Source organism: Leptonotus elevatus, chromosome 8 (genome assembly GCF_054856555.1).
Source record: "Leptonotus elevatus isolate MCC_2025b chromosome 8, RoL_Lele_1.0, whole genome shotgun sequence".
Lineage (NCBI taxonomy): Eukaryota > Metazoa > Chordata > Actinopteri > Syngnathiformes > Syngnathidae > Leptonotus > Leptonotus elevatus.
Genome location: NC_141246.1, coordinates 15,183,867 through 15,207,480, shown reverse-complemented (window position 1 = coordinate 15,207,480; position 23,614 = coordinate 15,183,867). Strand labels below are relative to the sequence as shown.

The 23,614-nt window shown below is 37.6% G+C and overlaps 2 protein-coding genes across 5 annotated transcripts in view; one reads left to right on the top strand and one right to left on the bottom strand.

Moving 5' to 3' along the window:
• The window catches only part of sgcz (sarcoglycan zeta), a 262,252-nt gene that overhangs the window by 157,953 nt on the left and 80,685 nt on the right, over positions 1–23,614 (bottom strand). The gene's annotated exons all lie outside the window — the stretch shown is intronic.
• The window catches only part of LOC147169917 (uncharacterized), an 8,227-nt gene continuing 7,417 nt past the window's right edge, over positions 22,805–23,614 (top strand). For all 3 annotated transcript variants that reach the window (XM_086081780.1, XM_086081781.1, XM_086081782.1), the window contains exons 1-3: positions 22,805–22,932; positions 23,024–23,186; positions 23,577–23,614. The exon at positions 23,577–23,614 is cut by the window's right edge and continues 23 nt beyond it. In XM_086081780.1, the coding sequence (XP_085937906.1) occupies positions 23,152–23,186; positions 23,577–23,614 (73 nt within the window). In that variant the 5' untranslated portion in view covers positions 22,805–22,932; positions 23,024–23,151. The remainder of the gene's footprint in view (positions 22,933–23,023; positions 23,187–23,576) is intronic.

Below are 23,614 nucleotides of genomic sequence, written 5' to 3'. Positions count from 1 at the left end.
GTTGCACCATGGACGCAAGCCAAAGACTTCCCCTGATTCCCCTGCTGCAGTCAGTTTTATCTTTATGCATCTTTCCAATACAGCACGACCTCCAATGTTGAACATCATCTGTCTGCAAACCCAACAATACAGAAGAAGTGTTTCGGTATCTCATGCCTTCTCCCTTAATGCACTGTACTGAAGACACTGGTTAACCAAAAAACAGGTCATTTGCCACTAATCACACATTAAGACAGAAAATTTTTTTTTGTAGTTGATGCTAAGGAAGGTCAACTAATCGATGACGTCACTGATATTTTTCTCAGCTCGCTGTGTATGCCACTGTGCTAACTCCAAACATCGGATCGCTCACAACTACAGGGTCGCTATTTGTTACAGTGCAAACAAGTAGTAAATAATTTAAGAAAACTAAAAGTTAAGGTAATGGTTTTTAATAATAGCTTCAGTTGTTTTACATGTATTTTTGCAAGAGTTTTGTGAGATTCGATTTTCTTTGAGACCCCGAAGCTATCTGTGCGTCTCTGCTGCTGCAAGTACCAACAGACACAAGTGGTTTCATTTACAAAGGCGTGACTTTGCCTCATATTCACAAATGTGAAAAGTACACGATACACATGTGAAACACGGTTACTATATTTTAACTTTAAGTAAAAAGTCATGTACAGCATGAATAACAAGAAACCAAGTATAGACAAGTAATCAAATTTTAATTTTTGTCTGCGTGCTTTTTAACAGACGGGGGAAATCATCCCTTCTTGTTGCTTTACAGTCTGAGAGTCAATCTGAGTCAGAGTGGCCTCTGTGAATACTAACACAGCGAAATAAATAAACATCGTAAGAGCTGACAAAGATGATATGCCCCTCTCAAAATGCTACAGATGGCTGAATCCTGCTTGTTAGCTAGCATTAGCCTTTTCATCTTATAATTTGAGGATAAATGTGCATATTTTACAAGCGATAGTGCTACCAGTCTCACTTTTGCCACTCCGCTTGAAGCACCGCATAGTTCGCCTGCGGCAACCAACAACCTGCTGACTTCAGAAAGGCATTGCGGCATAGCAAAATTGGTATGTCGACTAGTCGGTTCAACACCTAGAAAAGACTCGTAAAATGATTGAAAACACACAAAGAAATGTGCCACAAGTGTAACATTACTGCATAAACGTCACAATAAAGTAGTATCAGACGTTCACACTTAATTTACGCAGTTATTATGAATGAACATACGTTAAATCGTTAAATGTCAGCTGAATTACAATTTTACAGAGAGTTACATAAGTAAACTAAATGTGGCCCAGAGCGAGAGTATAGGCTAATGTTCAGATTCTGAGAGTGCAACAATAATACAAGTAGTAAGTTTCCTCTTTTCCAAACAGCTGGACACTTTCTCTTCATCGCTCTCTCGCTGTGGTCATCATCCACAAGCTCCTAACCTCCAGTGATGGAGAGGAAGAGGCAGAGTCATTCAAGCAGACAGAGGAGAGGTTTGAGGCTGTGCAGCTGGCCCCTGCGCATTGTTCATACACTCTGTTTAAATACTGAGTGGACATCAGAGGCCTTTTATTAAATGCACGATGCAGGGGAGATGCTTTGCATAAATATCATCGTTGTCCAATGACAAATGTGCCGTATATCCACTTTAAAAAAAAGGAATTCTTTCTGATTTCATCCATCAAAATCATTATTTGATTTTTTGTTAGCATTTTTTGAATGTCATTCTTGACTGTCATCAAAATACAACTGGGACATCCTTGGAAGTATAGAAACTCATGATTAAAAACAAAAATTGCTTGAAAAAACTCATGAACAAAGTCAAACAAAATGGTTCCACATTACAATGGGCCGACAAGGATATATATATATATATATATATATATATATATATATATATATATATATATATATATATATATATATATAATTTACGTGACATTAAATGCATTTAAAAAATATATCAACACACGCTTACCATATTCTCAATAATCTGTTTTTTGGTAAACACATTAGCACATGCTATTTGCTATCAGCCAATAATTAGCTGTTCAATTTTAATTTCAAGCTTATACTTCCAAGACAGTCTAGTCTGTGTGTTTATTTTTTTTAGGGGGAACAAACCAGAAAAGGAGTCAACACTGTGTTAATAACAATGCTATTGTGTTAAGATCATAATGGCGCCTCAGATGCTTATGTTGGCCTGTAAGCCAAAATTGGAAACTACTTAGTTCTGGGACATGGGGAATGGCCATTACTGAATCCCCTGAGTTGAATACAAACACGAGGCAGCACAGCAGAAGCTCATAAAGAGCCTCCGAAGCTCAAGTTATTGTCTCAAATACATGCAGGAAGTAGTCAAAAATAAGCCGAAGCTTAGAAAATAGCCCAGCGGAACAGGCTGAATTAGGGTGTCCATCTATTTAAGAATGTACCTTGTGGCTTTGGATTAAACTGTTTATGCAAGTGTAAAATTGGATTGCAGTGATTTCTGGAACACAGCTGCAAAGGCTCCCAGGGCCGAAGTTAAAGTGTACCAAAGTAGGAGTGCCACTGTCACTTCATTATTTTTGTCGCTGCATATCTATCCCCAGTCCTCTCTACTCTATTTCTAATCTGCCCTATTTACTCAACACAGCCAGATCGTTGAGTACTACAGTGTTCCTTACTTTTCTCATTAACCAATAGCACTTTTCAGCATCAGTTATGTTATTATCTCCCCAAAAATTCATTACTAAAACTGTTCCAAAATGTGGAGTTTGCAAACGACGATGTTCCCTACAGTGTGCTCATTAGGCTGTTTACATAAACCAACGTAGCACAAATCAGCTGCAATGCTAATTGTACTTTTGCCCAAAAACACATCACAGTCCCAAAAAATTATAAATCCAACTTTATCAAAATGGTAAATGGAGTGTTTTATTTTCACCATATGTTGTCATCCTTTGTCGTACCTGGCCCAATGGCAGAACCCAAGTTTTTTTTTTTTTTTTTCCTTTGGGCCCATTTTAAATCCATCCCATTGTGTACAAGCCTCATCTTCCAAACGTCCTTCATATGCTGCTGTGCTGGCATGAGAGGCCAAAAGCAAAGTAACAAAGACGTGGATAAATGGGCTCAGTTGAATTTAATACATTGCATAAATGGGCTCATTAGCCGGCCAAACATTCCCACACACACGCAAATGCTTCTAGATGTCGTGCTTTTACAAATGTGCACTTCCTGCATACATACGTCACACTGAGACGCACGCCAGTCAAATATGCCTCGCGTGATATGCTATGACCCGTTCTAATTGGAATCTGAAAATTCTGATTTGACTGTTCGTTTTTAACTACCGATTCGTGCACAACCCTAATGAATATCCATATACATAGCACATTTTCCACATGTTCGGGGATTTATGATATTGTCTGATGAGGTAAAAAAATGTTTTCCCATAATTCCAAAAGTTTTGTTGAGTTAAAAAAAATATATATTATACCTCCAGGCAGGGCTCGAGAATGCCCCTAAATGTATGCATTTTGCCACTAATATTCGAGAGGAGCTAGTTTGCTAAAGAGCCACTGTTTTGCCAGTCGTTCTGCAATGTTTAGGGTTGTTGAAAACAAATTAATTCAGTATGTGAAATAGACCACCAAATGTTGTTCTGTGCATGACATGAGAACAAGTCTGCTAAAAAACAGGCAAGTTACGCAAAATCATTTCATATGCATTTACTTATGACAAGGAGCCCGTTAATAAAGGAGTCCCATCACTTTAAACATTGTCATAAAGTCAAGTTGCCCGTTTATACATTGCAAAGCATTGACCCATTTGCCCCCAAAATGAAACACAAAAGTAAATGTTACTTCAAATAAAAAAAGTGATTTTTCTCCGTGTTTTGGCTAGCCAAAAATGCACTTTTGTTCAGTCAAGTCAACTGCAGATGCAGTTCACAGGCCTACCATACTGGTACGGTCTTGAAGGTCAGGTTCAGCAGATCAAGGTTAATTCACCATCTACATTGTCATCAGGCACAAGATGAGTTTTATAAATTGGTTGCAGTGCAGTGCAATTATTGAGGGTATTTCATGTTTGCACATAACTGCTGCATTGTAACCAAATTTCCCAACTTTATATTAACGCAATATACATATTCATATAATTTTTCGGGTAACTCTCACTTAACCGCCCACTAAGCTGCTCCGACTGCCCTCGACAGATTGCATGGTTCAGTACTTCCAACCCTGTTCAATATTATTTCGATAAGCGCTCAGCAAAGGCTACTTGAGAATAGCCTGATGTGTTGCTATTTTTTGCCGTTTTTAGCTGTGGGTGAGTCTTTTTCCCTGTTGGAGAAGCCGTTACCCGAGGCGGAGACCAAGCTCTCTGAAACTGGCCAGCAAGCACCTGTTGCTTCCTATTGAACACAGAATGATCTTAAGCATGCAATATAAATTCTGCACCCTTCAAATTTGAGACAGCTTGAACAATTTGCTCACAAAGAGAAAGTCACAAAAAACTGTAGACAAGGCTAACTGAGAGTGATAGAAATGGTTTGATTGCAGTAATTTACAATTTGTCCATTGCGGGCTTTTCAAAGCGTAGCAACAATTTTGCCAACCAGTATCTGGATTGCAGCGTTGTGGAGAAAATAACATTACTTTTGAACTGTAATATCAGTCTTCATGTCCCGTAAAGGGAGGGGGGGGGGGGGGGGTACAGTAAGTGGTTGGAAAGGGGTGCTAGTCTGCTTCTTGACTATTGTTGTTGCTGTGCCTTTAATCAAGGCACCGACCCACCCCCACTGCTTCAAACTCAAGAAGCGTGTGTGATCTGGTCCTCTGTGTGGGGTGCGTACAGTGAAAAATAAAAAAAATACAGGTTCAAGTTCATTCCTATTGCACAACAACATCATCTAAATCAATAATTAAATAAAATGTGTATAAATGTGGGACGAAAACATCTAATCTAGTATTCAAAAATGGGTGATTTGACGCAAACCACATTGGGACGTTACTTTCAGATTTAAAATGCCTTCTGTAGATTTACCGCATTAATAAATCACTGTGAAATTAAGAAAGGAGTGACACATTAAAGAAGAGCCAAACTGTGTTTGTCACTACTGTATTGCACAAGAGATCTTTACTGGATTCTTTGGGACTGATCTAGAAGTTTGCGGGAGGGCATTTCTTCCTATGCTGTGTCTAAATTTCCTGATATCTGCATTACAAGCCACTGACAGTAAGGAAGGACAGATTGAGACTTGGCAGTGCTGGCAGCTGCCAAGACCAAGACAGGAATCCATAATTGGGGACTTCTTAGCACTCCCGTTAAAAAAATCTGATTTTGAAAATTTCAAGATCAGCTCAGATAAGAAGAATGTTGTTGTTTCCATGGAAGATACAAAGTCAGACGTAGAAGGATGTTTGCTTTTCTACTAAAGCCAAAAATATATATATTTAAAAAAAAAAAGGCTGTTCAGGAGGATTTTACGTGAAGTATGCGTGGTAAGTGTTTTCAAACGGCAAAAACAGAAACTGTCCATCCGCTGCCATTTATTTTAATAAGCTATGATTTTCTTGTCACCAGTTCAATTCTATTGTCATGAATAACAATAGCAATCGGTGTGTTTGTGTGCTTAATTCTGTAGAAACCAAAATAACAGGCACACATTCATCACAATTCTAAACTATCGCTCAGTATTCAAGTGTTATTCTGAAACTTTTTTTTACCACTTCATTCACATTTCCATCTTTGTCCTTGCTTTTTGACAGTCCGATTGTGGTTTAAATTTTCACAAAGTTTTAACATTAAATGCTTCAACTGCACAATAAAAAGTCATTTTGAAGTGGACTAATGGAAATTGTGCATGTTAAAACCCCTGCAGCAATGCACCAAACACCATACATTTGCATGTGTTTGAATTGCATATGCTGTTTAAAGTTAAAACTATGAAAATTGACATTTTGTTTGTATACACGGAAGCAGTTGAAGCAGAGGCTGAAGATGAATCATCTCAGGCTACACGCAAACAGAGAAGCCAAGTGGGTCTCTGCAATTAAAAACGCACTGATCGAGAGGGCATCAAGAAAAAAAGTGCGCAAGTAGTACAACCACGTATGGCATTTATGTTCATTTGAGCCTTTTAGTTAATATTTGATGATGTTAGAAGTCACGTTAGCTGCCAATGCGCTGTAGCAAGTGGAGGATCAAGCGAGCACAGCGAGAAGGAATAATCACTCTGAACGCAGCTCACATCCACAGCCATCATGATGACATGCCAGGCATTAATGATTCAGAGGCAGAGGCGCTGAAAAGAGCGAAAGAGGGAGACGAGGGAGGAGAGATGCCAGGTGGGAGGGAAAGTGTAGGAGGCTGTAGAAAGGCGAAGTTGAATAAGCAGACAGAGAGGGAATGAAGTGGCAGAGGAGGGCGATGCCATAGAGACTTCATTGCTCCCAGCCATTTTGGTTGGTTCGCTACTTGTGCCGTATTTTGGGAAAGTGTGAGCAGACAGAATTTCAGAACAGAGTTGGACACTCCTCAAGTTACTGCATTTAGAATTTAAAGCAACAGAACCCACTGGTAGGTTACATAGGCAGCATTTTCAACAGCATACGGTCGGATAGGACGCGAGTCTACATCACATTTGAGTGCTGCTGGGCCATATCAGTGATTGATTGAGTGATTGATAGATTGCTATTATTGATGTAATGTTGTCAGCGTGTTGCCAGAACGGAGATGTGTGTCCCACTTTTGACGCCATAACCAGTGGCGGTTCGAGGAGGGGCCAAGAGGGGCTCTGTGCCTCTCATGGTGCCGACCGGCAATGGCTCTAATTTCCAATTTGGTATCAGTTTTCCCTAAACCTTAAAAAAAAGCAGAGAAAGCCAAAAAAGGTATGTGTGTGTGGGGGAGGGGGGGGGGTAATTAATTGTAGTTTTTGAATTTTTATTATAGTTTGTTTTTATTTCATTTTGAGATTTTTTTAACTGAGTTAATTTTAATAAATTTTCAGGGCAGCTTTGTTAGTTTTTGTATATATATTATATATAATAATGCTTAGTTTTAGTGTTAGTCTTCTTTTTCCTTTTAAATTATGTATCAATTGTGTGCAAAATTTGAAAAAAACTAACAAGTATTGTGTAGTAAAAATTCAACTAAAGTACTTGGCAGTGGTTATTTTGCCATGACCGGCAAATCTCCAGCCTGTGTTACTTTGCTGTGAACAGCTCTGATGGGTCAATCGCCGGAGCAAAAAATTATTGGCCTGCTTTGAATTGGCTATTTTCATGTAATTGCTTATAGATTCTCGGCAGGCCAAGGATTTCTTGCTCCGGCGATTGACCAATCAGAGGCGTACACGGCAAAATAACTGTAGCAGGAGAATTGCCAAATGACAAATGACAAACCACTGCCAAAATATTATTTCAAAAATATTTTCAAATCAACCGTCCATCCACCAATCAAATGCAGGTACTGTGTAGCAGTCAATACAATAAATGCAGTAAAGCTTGTAATGGTAGATGCATAACAACGCTAATAAAATAAAGCTAGGCTGCTTGGTGTTTTTCTGAATAATTTTTTTCTGTTTTTTTGAATATTTTTTTCCCCTGTTTTTTTTTATAATTTTTTTTCCAGTTTTTTAAAAACATTTTTTCCCTGGTTTTCTGAATAATTTTTCCTCCTGTTTTTCTGAAGACTTTTTTCAGCCTGTTTTTCTGAATATTTTTTGACAGAAAAAAAAACCTGAAAAAAATATTCAGAAAAACAGAAAAAAAAATACTCCAAAAAACAAATCAACCGCAAAAAAATTGCCAGAAAAACAGGATATATTTTTTTTCAAGTGAATGCAATACGCTTCAGTAAACAAAGGACATTTTCATTATTATTATAGCTATTTTTAGTAAAATGTAGATTCAGTTGTTTTTTTGTGTGTGTTTTTTTAATCATATTTCATTAATAAAAATGCTTTGTTTTTTGTTTTCAATTTTAGTCTTAGTTACAGTATTTCTTTATTTTTCATTAACTAAAATAACATTGCCACACGGATATAATGAAGTATTACATTTTATGCAGTCTGATCCTAGCCTACAACAATGTATTTTTTTGTACCTAATATTCCTGCTGACAACAATTTCTCACTAGCAGGTTGATAAAATGTGCAATTTGCCGCCATCAAGTGCTGCATGAAAACGATCTTATAAGAGACGACTGTGCCCTGCTGGCATACAGACGAGGTGGCGAGGACCTGCAGCCAACTCTGTCAATGTGATTACACGCATACACGCTCACACACAAGCAAACACACACACATGCAGCTCTGATGTTTGTTTGCTCTAAAGGGAACACAGACCACACGTATTGCACACAAAACACACACACAAACAAACAGGTGGAGCATGAATGTGCATGGCATTGCTGGTGGCCTTGTCTTAACCTAGCAATTAGGATAATGTCTGCCAATGATAAACATCAAACTGTCATAAAGAACTGTGTACATTTATTTTTTATTCGCTTTTTTTGACATGTAATAAGAACAACAATATCGGCTTAATTTCCATGAAATTAGTCTTGGTAGTTGGTATTTTTATAATTAGGAACTTTAGGGACATTACATTACTGTAAGTTAAATATCTAAGAAAATAAATCATTGTTCTTCATGTAATAATATTGCATGGTCAACTTATTTGTTACATTTAATAATGTTTATTGTTGACTTTGCTTGCACAGTTAATAAAGGGTTAATGATAATGGTGACAGTCTGGACTGTGGAAGGGATTATTTCAAATATAACTGATCTCAATTGGATTTTTTTTTCTTTCAAGAAACTTTAAAGGTCAATGGATCATATGCATGGTATCACATTAGGAATTCCTGGTGGAAAGGTCAGGTGTCATAACAGTCAATATGTCCCAAGACAGTGGAAAGCCATCTGATGGAAAAATAACCTTAGTTAAATTTGTGATAACCTGGATTTGTGTTATAGATACAATATATTCAGTAGTTTGGTGCTGTCAGTTTTTGAGGTTGAAACAATATAAGACAGCAGTGTGTGCCGCAGCGATTCAACTCGACTTTGAGTTTAACGTATTTCCCAGTCAAAGAAAAGTAAGATTTGCCGAGACAAATTCCCAGTCAAAACTAATACAACAGCCGGCGGCGGGCGGATGAAACTCGAGCTATGAGCACATTCATATGCTTCTCACTATTATTTTTATTATTCGCTGTGATCTGTGTTTTTATGGTCCCAATTTTGTTGTATCTTCATTATAAAATAATGATATATAAAGGTTTTCTATTCTATTGTGTTTATTATATTCTATATTATATTATTTACATTTCTCAGCGCGTTTGTGGTGCAAGATTTGTAATGCAAAGTGCAAAATTGGCGAGAGCAACAAGCATAAACACAGGAAAAACCTGATCACAACACGTTTCACTTCTGTGTGATTGTGACAATGTTCAGCAAAACCATCAGGGTAAAATGACAACAACAGATGAGAGACGTAAATAAGAACAAAATATTACAGAAGGTAGAAACAAAAAAGATATTGAATGATATGATACAACTGAAATATATAGGGAGTCTAAACTCTAAACTCCATATTCTTTACGCTTTAAATGTCAACATTAATAAAGAATAAGAAAGACAGCAAAAATAATGTTGAAAGAAAAATCAATGGTGGTTAGTTGAAGACAAGACAGACAAGACATTAAGGCTACATTTAAACGTACAAGCAAGCACGGTTGAAAGTGGTTGCCATGGGTGTAAATAATTAGGGTTCAGGGAAAACTGATACCAATTTCAGAAAAAATCTCACAATTATTTTTACATATGCATGTATGATTCTGCCATTGGACCGCCTCTCTCTCTCTCTCTCTCTCTCTCTCTCTTTCTCTCTCTCTCTCTCTCTCGCTGTTACATTACATAAATGAGTGGTACAAATTGCAGTACACATTATAATGTTACGTATATTGTAAGAAAAAGTCTTGCAAAAACATTGCAACATAACCTTTGCCGGCAATCTCCCACGGTCTTTTCCAACATTTAAAAATTGTTCTGCATGCTGCGTTTAAGACTAGCTCCAAAAAACCTCCTCCAAAGCTCTGAGCAGCAGTACCTCAATGTGATGCTTCTTCTTAAATCTATGGCTATGAACGATAAGTCAATATTCTTCCTAATGTGGCTATGTTAGATATCGGAAACGGCTACACGCAGTGGTGAGACTCAAACAAATGGCGTGCCGCCTCAAATCACATTCGTATGAGCTTCCCCAAATGTCTGCTGGCGCACTTTTGCCATGGTGGACTGACTGACTTCAAGCAACCTGCTTCCGGTGGTGCAGCAGGACACGTGGAATACTGTACAAGGCGCAAGAAAACTCAGGGAGCCCTAAACAGTTTTTGTTGTCCACCAGGCAAAGCCAGCGATAGATATGATATGCAAAGAATGATTCTTTAACCCTCTGATCTAAGTTAATACGGGAATGTGTATTGAATATCTGTGTTGTATGGAAAACTTAGTTGATCATTAATGAATAATAGATAAATACACACACAGCCTTGCATTTATTACAAGTTCAAAACAGATATGTATAATTTTTACTGTTGATACACGACACTAACTATAAATATAAAAATCGTTTTTTGTAATCTACAGGTGACTGCTGCAGAGGTGTCTATCACACTGTAAGCATGGTTTGACTTTGAGCTATAATTAAGCGAAATGACGATGATGAAATATAAATGGGAAAAACACATAATTGTGTGAGAAATGTATTTTGATAAGTTAATTTTGTTAGTTTGTATTAAAGTACATTTCTGGATAATAACTTTTCCATGTGTTCGTATCATTCAAAAATATGATCCTATTCAACTCAGGTTTAAATAGCCAAAACATTGTTTCACCTACAAAAAAAGAAATCGAAATAAATAAATAAAATCACGCCAGCAAGGTTGAAAGCAATCAGGTCGGTCGTTCTTGTCGTTGAGGTGTCGTTGAGCAGTTGGCAACTCTAGTGATAACGCTCATTTTACTTGACTTTGACAGTTTGAGAGTAACCAGTGCAGGGTGTAACCCCCCCTTCTCGCCCAAAGTCGTTTGAGATAGGCTCCGGCTCACCGGTGACCCTAATGATGATAAGTGATCTAGAAAATTGATGGATGGTTTGTTCTGAACACAGCAGCAACAGCCCCAGCACCCGTCACGATGACCACAGCGTATCATCACCAGTAAGCCAAAATTGATTTGCACCAGTTGATTTAAATTGCCACAGTCATTACTTTACCATGTGCCAAGTGGTGATTCTTGCGCCATGCTAATCTGAATAATCAATACAAGTGTCATCAGTGAAAGTCATTGTTTTCAAGTGAAATGATTGTGGTTAGTGGTGGTCGGCTGCTTCCACTTACTTGATACTTTAGCGCTCATAAGCAATCGATCACACGCTTACGCAACACCCACAAAGCAACCACAGAAAGGGAAGTATTTCCTCTAAATAAAAATTCAATATAGATATACAAATGCCTCACTGGAATCCTTAATGAGACACATTAAGATCCGTAAGTATCATGAGCATTAATGCCATGCACAAGACCTTTGGACTGTTAGATCGCTCTGTAAGCTCTATTGATCTGGCTTTATTGGCTATTGATTCCATAGTGCTGTACTGACACAGGTGATTGGTGAAGAAACCATAACAGTTAACAAAGACAGATGATCTGAAGACACGGCCAAGGGAAGAGCCAAAGAAAAAAAAAATACTCAAAGCAGTTAGCTACGGTATCTAAAATATTATTCAACACACCTTAATGAGAGCCGTTTCGTCTCTGATGGGTACATAGTTGAAAAGTGTATTTGCATGCGGTATTAGAGCGTGGGTGTCAGGTAGAGGGGAAACATACAGAATTGGATTTCCCCAGTCAGAAAGGAACATTTGAAGTAAGAGTTCAAATGTAGGATGAGATCAAATTCCCTGGGATGGTACATTTGGGGGGATATGACACAGCTAAATACAGTTTTCAACTAAGGAGAAAAAACACGCTGCTCCACATTTTTACTTTATAGTCCTGAAAATTTGCATTTATAAAGTTATAGTCAGGTATTCTAAGATTTTGGTGTACAAAATAAGAGTTCTATCAGAGATTAATGGTGCATAAAAATGAAATGTGCAGTAGCAACAGTTTTACAATAATAATAATATAAAATGTTATTGAAAACTATTTTGTCTTTGTGGAAAGAATCAAATAACACATTATAATGAAATGACTTGCTTTGTTCAGTCAATCTGTCAAAAATCCTAATTGCTTTTGCTCGACCAGTGCCTTTAGGTGACTCATAAAACGCAATAAGTCATTCTTGTATATGATAATTGTCCTCACACATTTCTTTACTATCAATAATTGTAACTGCCACAAGATTACAGATGATTAAAAAGCCCATTCTCCATTACAATAACTGCATTAGCAACCACCCCTCTCCAATAATTATCTATTGCGGAAAATTGTATTACTAAAAAAAAGAAAAGAAAAAGAATGTATACAATCAAATCAAATGTTCTCTATCATACAATGTTTGTGTACAGTACACACAATGTTGTATGTAATATATAAACATTCTAAATGCTTTGCAAATGTAAAAATAATAGAAAAGACTGGTCGTTTGGATTCTCCTCTGGAATCAGTGCGCAGTCACACTTATGAAAGCACAAATGCTCTTACATGAACTTTCATTAAAGCAACACTAAGGAACTTTCAGTTTACGTCGATTATGGCGGCGCCATATGGTTAAAAGTGGTATTGTTATGTCTGAAGGAAGATAATTTTTTTTAGTTCACATCAGCAAGTGAAATCCGGGCCAATGTTTTTCCTTGACTGTCCTTTTATCCGGGTATCTTCCCTTTTCCTTTTTTTCTTTTTTGTCTCCTAAGACAAAACTTTTCAGTTGTTTTGCAGCTTCTGCCGGGAAAGCAGTAATCATGCATCGACATTCAAATTGACGAGGAGGGAAAGGAGGAAGTGACGTATGCCATAAAGCATTTAGCACATTGGTATTTTTTTGTGTGGCGGTGTTCCTACCATCCTCCTCAAAGTTGCTTAGTGTCAGTAAAAAATGATACAAACACCTTCAGGCCATGGCAAAGGTACTATTCAACTAGTTTTAAGTTGATTTTTTATTTATTTTTAAATAAGGTTGAAAAGTTCCTTAGTGCTACTTTAAGTGATAAAACATGCAAACAGCACTGGCACAATGATAGGCTGGTACGTGTAAAATCATTCTAAAACATGAGATGGATCTTTTATGACTTGACCATCAATGATAAGCATCAGATGTGTGCAGAAACGTCTTTACCGTTTTTTTATTTGACTGTAGTCAATGGAACATGAGCTGGGCAAATAAACACAACTGTCAGTCAATGTTCCAATTCTAATCACATGAAAAACAATTGGCACTGTTGTTTCTAAGTTGTGTGTCACATCCAGATGTAAATAGCTGAAAACGAAAGCTAAGTTAGTTAAGCTACATGTTTTATAGGTAATGCTGAAAATAAGAAGTGTTATATTACAGTCGCGCTTGTGACTAATGAACAGTTCATGTCTTTAGCACAGTAGAAATGTGATGCTCTTTGAAAAATGTATTTATATTTGTTAGCTATTGTCCCTGCATATATGATGTTTGCTTATAATGTACTGAGCAGCCAGATACACTTTATCAAATGATATTTCCCGTTCTTTGGTTATCGGCTATCACTGCCGCCCAGCTGTTGCAGCATCACTCCAAAAGAGGAATTATTGCGAGAATGGCTAAAATATTGCATGACAAGTGCATATTTTTCAATGAAAATAATCAGAAAGGCAAAGATATCTAATTTGGAAAATGGAAAGTATCCTGAAGGTAAACAGGCAGATAATCGATGAATGATATGATAATTCTTTCATTGAGATGAGATGCACACTTTAGCATTTTTTGCTTTCACTCATCTGCACACGCAGCTGTCTTTTTAGTGCCGCACCATCCTTTGCATACGTAACAAGATATCATCTTTGCACTGCTCAAACGCGCAAACATATAAAAGACCTTCTGCTTCCTGTACATGGACAAAATATCAGTGGACAGTTTGAAAGCACTGTTATTTTTCATGTCAGTTCACAAGGCTCATAAACAGGTTTTATCCAGTCAATGAAGCTATGTGTCTGCTAACTCGTGTCCTCTGTTTATACTGGCACTACACACCAGTGTTTAATTAAAATGTGTAGGTGCTCTAAATGGATTACAACACAAATTGGTCATAGCAAAGTCATGCATGGTGGCAAACTCATAGCAGTAAAGATTGAATGAAATGATTAGGTGCGGCACGTTGTTGTTTAAAGATAAAATATGCATGTGACTTTGTCATGCAATTAGCACAACAAATGAGATGCCAGGTTGTATTTAATTACAGTATCTGAACCATACTAAGTAGGAATGGGCGAGTACCGATACCAGGTATTGATAGCGGGCCAATACCCAGCCTTATTTCAAGGTATTGGTACTTACACCGGCGACCAATACCAGTACTGACTGATATCTATTGTGGCTGTTTTATGATCAGGAACTAGAAATGATCATTTAGAAAAATAGAAAATAGCCTTGAATTTCCTGCAATTTTATTGGAAATGCTATATTGAATAAATGGGTCTTTCTTTTAAATGATCTATCATTGTTTTTTGGGTTGGTAAATTTCATGTATCAAAAGTACAAGCACTAGTACTTTTGATGCATAAAATGTCCCAAGAGTGATATTGAACTTCCCTAATATTGAGTTACGTTGTGTATAAAATGTGTTATGTACCAATATTTATTTTTGTTCTTTCTTTTTTTAAACCTTTAGGTACTGACTAGCTACTGGTAAACATCTAAACAATATGAAAATGTTTGCTTCTTGTTAATACCCTCTTATTTAATTGTATTTATTTATTTATTTTTTCGTAAACTAATGAGCGCTATTCACAGGATTTACAACCAAAAACACAGAGAGCCTATACACATAGTTCAATGTTGTTTATTGTGAAGTTGCTAGGGGGGGGGGTCGGGTAATTGATTTTTGCGCTTCACGACACCACTCAGCAAAGCTTACTTTGACTGCGAAGTAGTCGCAATACCATTGAAAGTCAACAAAAAAAAAGCATGGGAAAAATAGCATGCTGTTAACCACCATGAAAATGTTCTTTGTCTTTCAAATAGACCGTGCCTTGACAGTGCAAAATGAAACAGCCCATCTGCTCTACCCCTGTGGCCTTGGCCCAGGTTCTGCAATGTCCCAATAAAATCAAAGAAGGGTAAATCTTGCCCGTCTTTGTAGTGTGTATGCTGAACCTACCCACAAAAACACACACATTTCAATAATATGGCCACGGTAAAATGTCAACGCACAAGCACACACACACACACACACACACACACACACACACACCCACACACACACACACACTACTGGTATCATCAATTTCTCAGTCTCCTGCTGCAGCAGGCAAAACACGTCTGTGTCAACTAAATATGGCATCCAGTTTCTTGCATCCCATATGGGTCAGTTACTATGGCAACCGTTGCATGCTTATCCATGTAGCCCAATATTTACTCAGCATACAGTTTCCTGTTTGCCTCTGAGCTGGGTAATGACACTGGCCCACCTGCTATATTCTATATAACAGACAAGATCTATAATAAATGAAGTAAACACAGGCCTTGACACAACCCGGGTCACGTGGTTAGCCGTTTTTTAACAACACTTGGCATGGTGCCAAGTTTAAAGCAAGGTAAGGAAAACTATCAATCATGCAGTAGACTTCATCATATGCTCATTAAACTATAGTAATGTCTGTGTAGTTTGGTTCATTCGCTGTCTTTATTACTGCCCCACAACGTACATCTAATATCCGTCCTCCTTGGTCAGATGCCTTCGAATGTCTTCATTATTTATGTAACGCACTCACACATTATACTCTATAGTTCACTAAGGAATTAATTTGCCATGACCAGCCCATTTAAGAAATGTGCTGCAGCAGTGTTGTCTTGATTTGAACTGTGGAAACTCAAAAGTGGAACATCCCCGAAATCATACCATTTGCAAATCGTAACACATCAGCATATAGCGGAAAGAGGTGAAAGCAGTACTAAAAAATGGCCACAAAGCCACCGCATATCGAGGAAACACAAATATGTTTCGACGCGAAGGGGGCTCAAGGAAATGAAAAAAAACAACAAAAGTGCAAATTGCAAATCTGGAACAGCTTCCACGGAAGTTAACCAAAAGTGGAAGTAGACAGGGTGGAAATATTTTTTAATTATGAATGTATATGATCTAACCACTGTAACAATGCATAGCCCTTCATTGACTTATAATGATCAAATACGTGTCCTCTGCACACCACATCACGATTGCAACGTAACAAAGAATTAGCATCACTAAAATGTTATCAATTTGTTCCAAATGTTCTCATTTGTAACAGCCTATAGGATGGCCCATTTATATGTCCCTTGCGTTGGGCAGAAGGATCATAAAACCAACACTTTTCAGGAAAAAAACAAACAAGGGGGAAAAAAAGGATGTTTGTTAAAACGTTTACGTTACATCATCAAAGAGAACAAACTATTTTCAACACTTTGGATTAGTCAATAATTTGTAAGAATAACAGGCCCTCAAGGGGTCCGACATGGTAAATGGACTTTCACTTTTATTGTGCATTTCTACAAAGTACTCAAAACGCTTTAACACTGTCTCCTCTCTCCTCATTTGACCTACTGATCACACAGCATCGGGAGCAACTGAGAGTTCAGAATCTTGCTCAAAGACACTTTGACATGGTCTCCAGGGCTGAGGATCGAACTTAGAACCTTTGGATTGGGAGATGACTACTCTACCCATTGAGCAATGCCACCAGTTTGCCACTGACAATAGCATCAATTTGTGGAAAAAATGTGAAATTTACCAAATTTGGACAAGGTTTGGTGCCACCCTAACTGACACAAAGTAAGACGTATAACATCACAGGTACGGGGATGCACAATATGTGGATTATGTTTTTGTTGTATCAATGCTTCTTGCACCAAAAAAAGAAGAAAAAACTGTTAATTACCCTTTTAAATGGTGCCACACTTTTTGCAATTGTGGGATGAGCAGCAGAATTGGCTTACGCCCGTGAAAATTTTGATCAATTGGATGATTGAAGTCTGTAGAACCATGACATATTGGCAATTTAACACAAATTATGAGCCTCAGTAGCATGAGAAAGAACCATACACAGTCTGGCACCATCACTTCTTGCTGGCCACCAGCCTGGTCACGTACTGCTGCCAGATGACATCTTATTGTTCTATTAGAATGTGTCATGTAATGTAGTTGTGTTGGTCAAAAACAGCATGACCAAGCTGACTCTACAAATGTCCAGATGGGTTAAGGTCAGGACTGCTGGCAGGCAATTCCTCCCTCTCCATTCCCAAATTCTGGTTGCAGAATCTCATCCTGATATCTAGGGATGTGCCCAAAAAATCGATTCTCATACGAATCGCGATTCTCATTTAGTACGATTCAGAATCGATTTTAAATGTCCCAAAATTAATTTTATTTAAATAATTGTATCCTGTCTTGCCTTTGTGTGTGCCTTTATTTGGAGCGCCGTTTATGTTGTACCCAATTTGGCCACTTAGGGGCAGTGTGGTTCCATGCGGTCTAATACACTGTTAAGTTGTAGCCACATTAGAGAGTAGAAGGAAAAAGTCATGATCAAGTTATTCCAATAAGAGTTGTTTTTTTGCAGTGTGGAGCCATTCTTTTGAGTGATAAAAGTGCCACGAGTAGCGCACTAATTAGCATTAGCAAGTCTGGAGTAGATCATTACAATTCCTTGCACATCTATAGATTGAAGCAAAAATATTTTTTAATCAAATCATTTTTAATCAAAAATCGATTCTGAATCGAATCGCAGGCCCAAAAATCGGAATCGAATCGAATCATGAGAAATTAAAAGATTTCCCACCCCTCCTGATATCTCTTTGCATTGATCTTGCTTGCCTCCAGTGACAACAAGCCTCATTTTTCCAGTGAGGGAGGTGCCCCCTACACCATCATACTGCCTCCACCAAAAGATGTTGCACTATTGGTGCAGCAATTAACACAGCGCTCCCCATGTCTTCTCCACACTTTGACCATATGATCGAAATGCCGTGGGCAGAATCTGGACTCATCACTGAACGTAACATGCAGTGCATGTATTGCCGACACTGGCAGAAATTCAACACAAAAGTCAATAGCAACAGCAAAATAAGCTGCTTGATGTTGGCAGTGAAGATTTGGCATTTCTTTTTTTGGAGCTCTGCTGCTCATCTCACATAACTGCTAAGAAGCATTGTTACAACAAATGAAAAATCTACCAAACACCAAATGTACTTACTTTTTTGGTGAAGTTTTCTATGATCGACTGATCTTACGTAATTCCAGGCTGCATTAGGTGCATCCGTACTGATCATTCACAGTATACCAACATTCACATTTTCAGCTTTATTAATGTCAATGAGCATGTTCATGTCAGTCTAAAGATGAATCGATTAGTCAGTGAAAGTATTTTGAGGAGCTGCAGCTCCTGGAGTTACTTTACAATTCTGATGAGTGAAGATCGTGGTCTCCTCAGGGTTTTAGTCACTTCTGCTTTTAGTGCTAACAGTGACTCATCATAATAGTGATGTATTATATGCGTCTTGGCATCAGTGCAGTCTGATCAAGACTGAGCTAAACTTTTTCTTCTTAGCAGAATAATGAGTTTTGACATTTCTGATGGAATATTATTCTAGCACTTTACAAATTACTTCAATTGAAGCGACTGTTTATAGGATGTGTGCATAATGGTACACCCACACAAATGGTGAAGGCAAAGTTGAAAATGTAATTATTTTTGCATCGTGGAGGACCTCATCGAATGAATGTATGGAGTGAGATTAAACATAAAAGAAAATGCACTAAATTAGCTATTTTGCTTAATTAGATTTTTTTTTAATGCATTGTACTCAACGTTATTGGCAAATAGCTCGAAGCGCATGTAAACAGACATGCAGAAGTGAACAGCGTAAAAGGTTAATGCTAGTTTGCTAAAGTAAAACGTGACTGTACTGTGTAGCAATAGTCTTCCTCAATAACCTATTACCATGGTAACAAAAAATACAATTGCAGTGATGCAACACTAGAGTGACCATGTTTTGATTTCCAAGAACACAACACTCGACCCGGCCTCGAGACACTTATGATACTCACAGATGCCATACAGTATAACTGTTTTAACATATGCCTCTTCTGTGGGTAGAAAATAAGACAAAACTTACTTGACAAATGAATAAATAATGACATTAATATTTTTTGCCTCAAGGTCTACTTCAAAATATTTCAAGATCAATTGCCAGTCAGCTATAATTCCGAGCACCTTATTTGAGTTGTATTTGGCTCGTTCAACTGGTAACGTAACTCACCTCTCGGTCCAGCGACTTTGATCATGTCGGTGAAAGACAGAACAGGATGTCATATTGCTTACATTATATATTATATTTATATTCTGTCCCATTTCAGCAGCAAATGGTTTTTTCTCAGGCACTCGCGCATAGTAACAAAACATGTCCGGGCAAAAGGGGACAGTTGGTCACCCTATGCAAAACTTGGGAAACATGGTGTAATGTCTTTTCCTGTGACTCAATAAGACCAAAAACATGTGTTGAACATTTTCTAAGATAGGGTGACCATAATATAAATATATATATATATATATATATTATATTAAAAAAAGAGGACACTTGCCCCGGCCTTGAAATTGTGGTATCAGTCGCAGTTACACAGTGTCATGCAATGCCAACCGGACATTTTCATGAATTTATAAAACCTCCGGACACAGAACATGATGTAAGAAAATGGTCTATCCTACCAAGTGCCCTCCTAAAAGAGGACTCTTAAGAATATGTATTTTTCAGCTCCTCCATCTGGATATCTGGAGGGGACGGTCTATAAAGCATTTTGGGAAACCCACACAGCATATGGTGTTAAATTTCTAGTGTCCGATCAAATATGCAGTAAGTATTAGGATAGAAAGTTACACTGTCAGAGTAAATTTCCTTAAGTGTTGGTGATGTTGATTGTAACCTGAATAGCACTAACTTGAGTGACATTTCAATAGCGATACATTTGATACGTTGTCAGGGTGGTGTGGTTCAGTGGTAGATTGGTTGTCTCGCAACCTTGAGAGTGTGGGTTCAACACAAACACTATTTTCGTGTTAGATTTAACACCCTCAGTGTTAATCTAACACTGTCGATTTTTCTGTGCAGATTTAAGAGACAGATACTGCATTGTGTAAGAAATATTGGGTGAAGGGAAGAAGGTCAAAAAGGATAGAAGTGGAGAGACTAATAGATGCAGGGAAAGAACGAGTGGAGGAAGATTAAGTCATTAAGCAGCACCTATACCAAGAAGCTTGGGGTCTACAGGTCAACTCTGAGTCGCAAGTGTCAAGTATCAGGCCACTACCACCTGCACCTTCGCAGGTAATTGCTCTTTGCATGTGTGTGTGTGTGTGTGTGTGTGTGTGTGTGTGTGTGTGTTTGCCTTTGTGTATTATGAGGACATGTCACCTGAATACACGCAACACTGCGAGGACATTTTGAATTATGAGGACACAGCCCATGTCCTCATAATTCATTCAATGCAGAAGTGCTTCTAGGGCTGTAGAAGGCTTAAATCCAAAGTTTTAGCCAATGTCCTTGTAAACCATAATTACATGAATTTGTGTATTTTTGTGTATTTGATGACGCCCCCTGTAGGAAGGTCCTCGTAATGCACCACTTCATGAATTATTCACACCAGTGTATATTTCACAGCATTTGATTGGCTGACCGTCACCTGTCCCCACAATTACGCACATGTCCCCATAATTCCGTTTTTTCTCAAAATGCTGTGTATTGTGAATGTTTGTCTGTAGACGCAGAGCCTTTTTTTTTTTTGCAGCCACCAATTCCTAAGTAGATAAATTAAATAATGAAATACACTATGACATTTAATTATATATTTCAGCATTTAATTCTTGCAGTGGTTGTTTATTTGAAAATATACAATGGTTAACAGCTGTTTATCACATCACTTTGAACAGCTGGAGGCAGAGACAGAGAAACTGTCAGTGCCGTATATTGATTCATCATTTAACATCCCACCCTGCCTTTACAATGTAACATCTTTCTGTACACCAGTGGCCAAATGTTTTGAGAATGACATTGATTTTCTAAAAATCTCCAGTGCTGACTTATTATTATTGTTTTTTTATGATGGCAATTTGCATGTACTCCAGAATGTTATAGTGATTAGATGAATTGCAAAGTCCCTATTTGCCATGAAAATTAAAGTAATTTCCTTTAGTGACCTTACAAACTTTAAGTGAAGAAGGCTTCAGGGCACCCAAGAAAATCCAGCAAATGCCAGGACTATCTCCCAAAGTTGATTCAGCTGCGGGATAAGGACATCACCACCAGTGTAGAGCTTGCTCAGGAATGGCAGTAAGCAGGTATGAGTGCATCTACACCCATGGTGAGGGAGTAAGACTTTTGGAGGATGGCCTGGTGTGACCAGTGAAAAGGGGATTCCATAAATACAGACCAAAATAAGAAAAAAAGAGTTGAAGTTATTTTCTCTGATTAACCCCCTTTCCAAATGTTTGGGGCATCCGGAAAAATGCTTGTCTGGAGAAGAAAAGGTGAGCGCTACCATCAGTCCTGCTTCATGCCAAAAGGAAAGCATCATGTGACCATTCATTTGCAGGGTTGCTTCTCAGCCAAGGAATTGGGCTCGCTCACAATTTTGCCAAAAAACACATGCATCCATTACTAAAGTATAGTACTAAAACATCCTCGGACAGCAACTGTATGACAGCAGCAAGGTTATTTTATTTACTAAAGCAAAAAAACATTTTCGTTAATGAAAAAAAAAAACTTTTTAAAAAACTGAAACTGAAATCACATTTTATGATTACAAAATGATCTATAATTCTAGCAATAATATCCTTTGTTTTCGTCTGTGGTAATTCATTTAATATATGAGCCTTTGGGGTTCATTTTAAATGTGATCTATTTTTTTTTATTGACACTGTAAATCATAGAACAATAGCCACTCTTATCAACAAAGTTCATAATCCAACGACTGAACCAATTTGTTGATTTGAACGGGATTTATTATATTGCCCTGAGTACGGAAGTGACGTCATCTAGCAGCCCCGATAGAGAACCGCCCCCGGCTCTATTTACTTCACGAGATGTGATGGCGTGTAGCTGTGCTAATGAGGTAGGTTTGAAGCTCGAATTTTTCCTGTTGTTGTTGGTCGCTTGTGTACATTGCTCCCTCTTTCGCGAAAATGATTTATAATGCAAGTCCAGTGTAAGTGCAGCTAAGCTTACGTTAGCATACCTAACCATCTGTTGATTATGATGGATGCAGCTAATTATTTAGAATTGCTACGCTTCTGTTAGCGACGGTTAGCATAGCAGAGCTAACCGTCTGTTGAGTAAGATGAATGCTAATTGCAATTTTTAAGAGGAAAGCAATAACAGGCTGGTTTTTGATGTGAAAATATACAATGGCTTAGTATTACCAGTACAGTATAAATGAAGTATTGGTAAATTGCTGCATTTGTGTTTACTTAAATTTGTTCTTTCAATAGAAATATTTCAGTAAAGTCTGTTAGTGTTCATTACATTTAATTTATGCAAATATTTAGCAGAGCTGTGCTATCCACTGTATTTTATTTTCGTTGGCACATTTTTTTATCTTCAGTGAGACATGTCAGTCATGAGGCCACAGAGGGCAAAAGTTAAACCCAAAGAAGAGGTAGCATACTTTTCATCCTTAGGTAAAGACAAGAATGGCTTCACCATAAAATATATTAATTAATTCAAAGGTGAGTATTGGTAAAATATTCTTTAGTATGGGTCTAGTTTTCATTATTGTTATAATGAAATATTTCTGTTGTATCCTTTTTTCTTTGTAAGGTCGAGGAGTGTTCAGTTCCTGCTCCTTTCAGAAGAGAGACTTTCCTACTGAATATCGAGGAGAAGTTCTAAGCAAACAGGAACGTGAAAACAGGCTGAGAGTGTATCATGATGCCCGGAAGGTTTTCATGTTTGAATTTCGCTACAATGGAAAAACACTATGGTATGTTTATATGGTGTGTTGTCACACTTAATTTTGTTTTTTTGGGGGGATATCGTGCAAGGTTTGACAAAACATAAAAGATTAATTAAAACTCAAAAGCAAAAGTACATTCTTTTCTCAATATAATTTTTTTATTTTTTTATTTCATTTTTTACAATATTGTGACTTGTTTTTTTATTTTACTTTTACAGTTATCGTGAGTATCGCTAACCTCACAATATCATGTTAATTATCATATCGTGATTTCTTATGACATTTGGATATTGTGTCATACATGTGACATACTAGAATTACTGGTCGCACATTCATGATTACATGAAATTATATTATAGCAGTCTAGTCTTAGTAAGAATTTAATTGTATTGGTATTTTTCTATTCATCTGCCCCAGGTTTCCACTGAAGCACAACCTGATGAAGACACAGCTAT